At 40.1% G+C, this 8,257-nt stretch overlaps 1 protein-coding gene across 1 annotated transcript; it reads right to left on the bottom strand.

Moving 5' to 3' along the window:
* Positions 1-548: 548 nt before the first annotated feature.
* LOC122436012 (endogenous retrovirus group K member 113 Env polyprotein-like) lies at positions 549-5,936 on the bottom strand. Its single transcript, XM_043460137.1, has 2 exons — positions 5,579-5,936; positions 549-1,820 (listed from the first exon to the last, which is right to left on the bottom strand). The coding sequence occupies exons 1-2, from the start codon at positions 5,744-5,746 to the stop codon at positions 990-992; spliced, it is 999 nt and encodes a 332-aa protein (XP_043316072.1). The 5' UTR covers positions 5,747-5,936; the 3' UTR covers positions 549-989.
* Between the last annotated feature and the right edge of the window lie 2,321 nt (positions 5,937-8,257).

Genomic DNA, 8,257 nt, shown 5'->3' with positions numbered 1-8,257 from the left:
CGGAGGTTAATGCATCATAAAACTGCAAACTATATAATTCTGGGGGTAAGTGAGAATAACTGTCACTTATTTGTTTCTTCAATTTTTCAATATTAAGACTCATGTTAGTTTTTTCTAATTGTAAATGAGCCTTAATCGTGTCACAAGGGTACTCAGAGGCATTGTAGGGTAAATTAGTAATACAAAAGTGTGTAAAGTTCCAATGACATTTCAGTTTGAGTGATAATTGTAATCGATTTACTTGATCTCCTACATATAAAAAAAGTATCCTGTATTTCATCTAACCGGGCCTGGATTTGCTGATCAATTTTTGCTTGTTGTGCCCACAGCTCATGGGAATCTTTATGCCATGAAGTGATGAACTCACGATTTTGAATGGAATTATATAAGGCCATGCCTGACACAGTGCCAAGAGACACGACTGTTATGAGACTAATAATGCCTAATATAATCCAACCGACAAAGCGTTTAGTTCTTTTGACAACTCTTTCTAGTAAAAATGATAGAAACATAGAGTCAGACCATGGTTCATCAAGAGAAATAGGTATCCATAATTCTGCTCTCTGTTTCATAAGGAAAATTCCCTCCCTACTACGATTGAATGGCAAACTATGGTTTAAGCAAGTGTAGAGTTTACAGTTTGTGCAATTGACAAGTTGTGTGGAGTTTGTAATAATGAATTATCCTATAGCAAACAGAAAAGGAGGGTGTACACATGCTTGAATGAACCCAGTGCTATTATAAGTGATAGTATAATTTTGGGGGCCTGAAGTACGAGCATGTCCTACAAGGGTAGCAAATTGGTGTAAAGAGGCAGGTATTTTCCAGATGTGCCAATGTTCAGGCCTGAGTTGAGGATGAATCATACAGGGCCTGGGTGGAGACAGGCCACCATTATACCAATTGAGGATATCATTCTGTTGATGCCATAGTCCCCCCAAAGAAAGATTAAATCTAATATTTTTTGTCCCATTACAATTTCCCTCTTCTCAATCAGAGCAATTAACAAACATTCCATGTAGTCCCCAATCAATAAATGTAACATTCAAATAATGAGATATTTTTCTAACAACTCCCCGGCACTCAGACCAAAATAATGGAGGGCCCTGATGTTTTCTTTGCCAGGATACTGCTTCAGAGGGAGGCTCCTCAGGTAAAAATAAAGCCTTTGTACTGTTAAAAATTTGCCCATGATAGTACCTTTCAGATTGATTTAACAGAAATGAAGTGGCAGCAAAAAACCCCAACCTAAAACCTGTGCCATTATTATAGGAATAACCCCACCATTGAGGAAGTATAGACATGCAGGGAGGACTTGCACCAAAGCAAATAGGTAAAACCTTATACCCTATGGATATATTGATTGCTTTCCCCTCTTGATCAGGATGAGTAGGTCCAGCTCTAGACCATGGAGGAGGGAAGTGTTGGCTATCATTAGTGAAGACCAGAGGGCTAGGTTCACTCCAGTCAACAAATTGCAACAAAGGCGGAGCAGGAATGTAAGTCCAGTATGTATAATTAGCACTCAATGCCGATGTACAAGACAATACAGCTAGCATACCCAAGAAAAGTTTATCAGGAGTTAAAGGGGTTCTGGTTTCTTTCAGTACATCTTCAGCTTTCCTTGTCAGATTCTTGATCTGTGCCCAAGTGGGGTATGGTTGAGCTGGAGCAGTTCTCCTTCTTTTCTGTTGTTTCTCTTCCTCCAGTGACATTGTGGCCATTCTCTTGGTGATGTGGGTCACCCATTTCTTTGCTCCCGATGGGTCCTGGTTGTTGAGGACATATACATCGCTGCAGAGCCCAGATATCTTCTCCATCTGTGGGGACAAGACCATATCCTCTGCCTAGGAGCTTTAGCACCCCTGGCTTCCAGTTATTGAATCGTTTCACCCAAACATCCAAATTCAAAAATTGCTCAGAAACGTTAGTTTTGGACATATTCAAGAAATGCCTTCTATCTCTAGTCATCTTTTCTGAAGATTCGTTCAAAAATTTTATGGTAAATAAAGTAAGAGGTAAATATCCTTTTGGGCCATATTTTGTATAGAGTGTTCCCTCTTTTAATTTATTTAAAGTTAATTTAAGGGTCCTATGGGCCCGTTCAATAATGACTTGCCCCTGAGGGTTATAAGGGATTCCACAAAGATGAAGGATGTTCCAATCCGAAAGAAAGGTTGCAAAACCTTTTGAAGTAAAAGCGGGACTGTTATCAGTTTTCAAGGTATGAGGTAGGCCCATCACTGCAAAAGTGGACAATAAACCCTGGATTCTGCTTTGGTTGACTCAGAAGAGGCAGGAACAGCCCAAATGAAACCTGAATGAGTGTCAACTACAACAAAAAGCAGAGAGGCACGGGGTAAAAAAAAGTGGTTAAAATCAGCTTGCCACAATTCATTAGGATGGAGGCCACGAGGATTAGCTGCTGATGGTGACATCCGTTGATGTAATGGGGAACAGACAGAACAAGATTGCACAATATCGCGAGCAGCAGATAAAGGAATATGATAGTGGCCATGTAGGCGATTAGCATTGGTATGAAGAAGCTCATGTTCTTCTTTTGGAGAGGAGAAGAGAGCACTTATTAATTTATCAACCTTGTTGTTTCCAGCTGCCAAAGGTCCAGGAAGGCCTGAGTGAGCACGGATATGTGTAATATAGAAAGGGCATGAATGTGATTGAATGAGAGTTTGAACAGACAAAAACAATTGAGTCAATTCCAAATCGGAAGAAGAAAGCGGGGCTGTGACGAAATTGGGAAACATGGAGGCAATGTATAACGAATCTGTAAGTACCTTAGAAGGGGAAGATTCACATTCTAGTAGAAGATATAAAGCATAAAGTTCAGCTCTCTGGACAGAGGAAAAAGGACTTTTTACTCGTTTCATCCAGTGAGGACCCACTATTCCAGAATATCCTTGTTTATTTCCATCTATGTAATAGGTAGGTGCTTCTGGAATAGGGGTTTCAGATAGGATGGAATTGACAACAAAAGGAGTTGTTTTTGGGCAGGATTTGGAAGACCAGGCTGCAATGCTCCCACGGTTACCATGGTGTCATTAACATTTTGCAGGTCAATAAGCACTCTCCATTTACCTGACTTCTTTTTAATAACCAATACAGGAGAATTCCATGGAGAAAAAGAAGGTTCAATTCTCCCATAATTCAATTGTTCCTTCACTAAATCCTTTAAAGTCGCTAATTTTACTGTAGTCAGGGGCCACTGGGCAGTCCACACAGGTTCATTAGATCTCCATTGTAGTGGCAATAACTCAGTGGCCCCAGTCAAAAAGGTTCATTAAGTACAAGTCTTGCTTTAGTTTGTTGTAAGAAATCCATGCCCCAAAGATTAATAGGAACTTCAGTAACATAGGGTTTTATGTAAACTGTAATTTGGTCTAGACCATGAGCTTGTAAATAGGAAACACTTTCAAAAGTGGTCAAGGAATTAGCTTCTCCCACACCAATTATTCTATTAGAAGCCGGTTGTATGGGCCATTCTGGGGGCCATTCAGAGCGGCGTATAATAGAGATATCTGCTCCAGTGTCTAATATACCTTCAAAATTTTTCCCCGAATATTAAGTCGTAGTAAGGGTTTTTTGAGCTCATGTAATAAAGTACTTAATCCTGCAGTAATGTTAGAGCTGCCAAAACCCCCTGTTCTGGCAGCAGTGGAAGTCTTTTGTGGTTTTATATATGATAGAAGAAGCAATTGAGCAAACCTATCTCCTTTCTGTAAATATAAATTCCGGGTGACTTGAACCATTACTGAAACTTCCCCTACGTAATCCTCATCAATAACTCCAGTCATGACCGTGAGACCTTGCATGATACAGCTGCTGCGACCTAAAATTAGTCCCACGGTCTGAGAGGGTATCGAGCCATAATAACCAGTGTTGATTTTTTAAGGGGAATTTATCATCAAAAGTTCCATATCTTTAGGACAAGGAATCAACACAAGCACTGTGTTATGTAGCTGCCTGCAACTGAAGAATATTAGGAAGATTCCCTTCTTTGTGTGCCGGGCTGAAGGGCAGCCCCGTTTCTAGTTTCCAGACTGGCAGTCTTTCTTTTGTAATAGTGGATTCCCCGCTTTGTCATATTTCGACTTGCATTCATTTAGCCAATGATTCCCTTTTTTGCATCTCAGGCAAGGTCCGGGAGGTTTTCCTTTCTCTTTGAAATTCGTAGCAGTAGGGGGCTGCCTTGGTCTAATGGGGAGGCGGCACTGCTTTTTCATATGGTTGGGCTTCCCGCAATTAAAACATTTCAAATTCATAACCTATTGTGCAGCGAGTTTCCATGGCTGCAACTTTAGCACTATACTGAATGGAGCCAATGTTTCGACAGACTTTCATATAATCCATAATAGATCCGGTTTCTCGAATTGGCCAGATTACATTTTGACAATCTTCATTAGCATTTTCAAAGGCCAACTGTTTTAGCAACATCTGCTGCAAATTAGCATCCTTAATGGATTCCTCTATAGCATCTTTAAGTTTTTCTAGAAATTGGGCGTATTCCTCCCATGGTCCTTGAAATATTTTAACAAAAGACCCATCAGACCGAGCACTGTCAACCTTTGCCCAGGCACGCAAAGCAACCTCTTTATCCAATATACCATGGGTGGGGCAGTATTCTGTAATTGAGCCCCTACCTCAGCCATAGTGCCAGTTCCTGTTAAAATGTCAAAAGTTAGTTGAGCAGGATTTCCACGACTTTGTTGTTCCTGTAAAATTTCATTTGCCTCATCGTTAACCCACATTTGCCACTGCAACAATTGTTGACGAGTCAAAACCATTTTACTTACCGCTGCAAAGTCGGCAGGAAGCCAATGATCCGCCCAATTCCGAAGGAATTCAAGACAGTATGGAGAAGTGGGCCCATAAAGAGTGCATGCTTTTTTGAAAGCAGAAACTACAGTAAAATCAGCAGGGTTCCAGGTAATATGACCTGGTTGCGGTTGGTTAAATACGATGGGGAATGCGCGTTTAATTAGGTCCCGTGGTGGCAAGACATCAAGGGAAACATGCGAAGGGAGCGTTAGAGCAGGAGCGGACGGAAGAGTGGTGCTAGGGAATTCCTTCTGCGGTGGGGGAAAATTGCTTTCGGTTTTAGGAGACCAAAAATCACAAGTAGCAGATGGCTGTTTGTTCTCACAGCCAACATCAGTGGGTCTTTTCTGATTAAAAAGAACATTCTTATGATGCAAATCACCTTGCATATCCTTTTCACCTAATTCATATTCATGTAAAGATTGCACCGTTTCTACTTTTACATCAACCTTTTTGCCATCAAGTTGTTCGACAACGGTCCAAATCAATGCCCAAGTAACCCACCATCGGGGAGGAATTTGAGCACCTTGGCGATATGCGGTTAAGACATTATTTCGAACGCGTTGCCATACCTGCTCATCTAAAGTCCCTTCCTCAGGAAACCAAGGATTGTATTCTAAAACAAGCTGGTAACATTCAGTTAACTGATTAACAGAAACGTTGGTGCCGACTTGTTTCAAAAAATGATGCATAAGTGAAACAAAAGGTATCTTACTTGCCTGGTGTCCCATTGTCTGCTTACCTCTTTCTGCAGGAATCTTTCTCCGTGTTCAACTTGTCGTGACTTCGAGGCCCCACGTTGGGCACCACTTGTGGAAAGCTCAGCAGAGTAGATTCTGAAAAAAGGACACGGACAGCCTCTCTGGGAAACTAACAAAACTTTAGTTCTACAGCGAGTCGTTTTATGCATGGGAGCAAGGGAAAAACTTACAAAAATCAAGGTTACACAGATGGAGCTTGAGCACGTACAAAGTTGATAACAGCAAGTTTACCAAGTTTAATGAGACACATAGACTCTATTTTCTCAGGATCAAAAGACAATCTGTTCTCCTCAAGGCCAGCTTGTTATTCTCAACACTATTCTCATGCAGTCGTAAAAGCCGTATATGCAGGAAATGTTTCTCAGGGCAAAACATGGAGACATGCCTGGCGGCCCTGGCCCTTTGCCAGTTCCTTGTGAGGACCTTCTCCTCAAGGCAGTCACATAGTCTCCCTCAACACCCATGACCAACAAGTACCTCTTGGCTCATATGTGCAGTGCTACAAATGCTCTCAGCTATTACATAGTCATTATTTACAAAACGTAGGGTGAGAGAGCCTGAACACGCCATCTTGGTTAATTTGGTCTCTACCCACAGATGTGATGGGTGGGTGGAAAGGATGTCCAAGAGGGAGGGTAAATATGTGTGTGTGTGTGTGTGTGTATACTGATATATATATATATCAGTTCAGTTCAGTAGCTCAGTTGTGTCCGACTCTTTGTGACCCCATGGACTACAGCACGCCAGGCTTCCCTGCTCATCACCAACTCCTGAAACTTGCTCAGACTCAGATTCATTGAGTCAGTGATGCCATCCAACCATCTCATCCTCTGTCATCCCCTTCTCCTCCTGACTTCTATCTTTCCCAGCGTCAGGGTCTTTTCCAATGAGTCAGTTCTTCACATCAGGTGGCCAAAGTATTGGAGTTTCAGCTTCAGCATCAATCCTTCCAATGAATATTCACGACTGATTTCCTTTAGGATTGACTGGTTGGATCTCCTAGCAGTCCAAAGGACTCTCAAGAGTCTTCTCCAACACCACAGTTCAAAAGCATCGATTCTATGGCACTCAGCTTTCTGTATGGTCCAACTCTCACATTCATACACGACTACTGGAAAAACCATAGCTTTGACTAGGCGGACTTTTGATGGCAAAGTAATGTCTCTCGTTTTTAATATGCTGTCTAGGTTGGTCATAGTTTTTCTTCCAAGGAGCAAGCGACTTTTAATTTCATGGTTGCATCACCATCTGTATATATATATATGTATATGTATAGCTTAATCACTTCTTTGTACAGCAGAAAGTAACACAATATTGTAAAGCAACAATACACCAATTTTTAAAATCTCAATTGACCAGAGATATATGGGTTTGTTTCTGAATTTTCAATTCTATTCCATTGATCTATGACTATTCTTATGCCTGTATTACAGTGATTTGATTACTGAACTTTGCAGTAAGTTTAAAATCAAGAATTATGAGTACTCTAACTACATTCTATTTCAAAATTGTGTTGGCCATTTGGGGTCCCTGACAGTTCCATATGAATTTTAAGATCAACCTGTCCATTTTTGTAAAAATGGCAGTAGATATTTTTACACAAATTGCATTGAATCTCTAGATCACTTTGGGAAGTAGCACCATCTACAATATTAACTCTCATCATCCATAACCATTGGATGTCCTTGTATTTATTTAGATATTATTTAATTTCTTTCAATGTTAGGTAGTATCCAATGTACAAGTCTTGCATCTCCTTCGTTAAATTTATTTCTAAATATTTTACTCTTTTAATGCTATTATTAATGGACTAGTTTCCTCAACTCATTTTTGTATTACTTATTTCTAGTGTATAGAAATGCAACTGATTTTTGTATGTAGATCTTGTATCCTGCAACATTGTTGAATGTATTCATAATCTGAAATAGTTTTGTGGATTTTTAAGTTTCCTCTGTATAAGAATATGTCATCTGTTGAACCCCAATGTTCATTGCATCACTATTTACAATAGCCAGGACATGGAAGCAACCTAAATGTCCATCAACAGAGGAATGGATAAGGAAGATGTGGCACATATATACTGCAGAATATTATTCAGTCATCAAAAAGAACAAAATATTGTCATTTGCAGCAACATGGATGGACTTAAAGATTGTCATACTGAGTGAAGTAAGTCAGATAGACAAATATCATATGATATCACTTATATGTGGAATCTAAGAAAATAGTACAAATGAACTTATTTACAAGACAAATAGTCACAGATGTGAAAAACAAATTTATGGTTATCAGGAGGTCGGGGGAGAGGGATAAATTGAGAGATTTGGATTGACATATACACACTATTATATATAAATAGGTAACTAATCAGGACATACTATATAGCACAGAGAACTCTTCTCAATACCCTGTAATGACCTACATGGAAAAAGAATCTGAAAGAGAGTGGATATATGCATATGCATAACTGATTCACTTTGCTGTACATTAGAAACTAACACAACTCTTTGCAACCCCATGGACTATACAATCCATGGAATTCTTCAGGCCAGAATACTGGAATGGGTAGCCGATCCCTTCTCCAGGAGATTTTTCCAATCCAGGAATTGAACGGGGGTCTCCTGCATTGCAGGTGGATTATTTACCAAATGAGTTATCAG

The sequence above is a fragment of the Cervus canadensis genome, chromosome X (genome assembly GCF_019320065.1).
Source record: "Cervus canadensis isolate Bull #8, Minnesota chromosome X, ASM1932006v1, whole genome shotgun sequence".
In the NCBI taxonomy this organism is placed as follows: Eukaryota; Metazoa; Chordata; class Mammalia; order Artiodactyla; family Cervidae; genus Cervus; species Cervus canadensis.
The sequence above is the reverse complement of the archived record's forward strand: the minus strand, read 5'-3'. Positions and strand labels throughout refer to the sequence as shown.

What these genes read in the sequence shown, in the direction of transcription:
- LOC122436012 (XM_043460137.1), bottom strand. Translation starts at nt 5,746, where the DNA reads ATGCATAAAACGACTCGCTGTAGAACTAAAGTTTTGTTAGTTTCCCAG. An exon ending in AAAGATTCCTGCAGAAAGAG is followed by an intron (nt 1,821 to 5,578) that starts GTAAGCAGACAA and finishes TTGTCCCCACAG; the next exon opens with ATGGAGAAGATATCTGGGCT.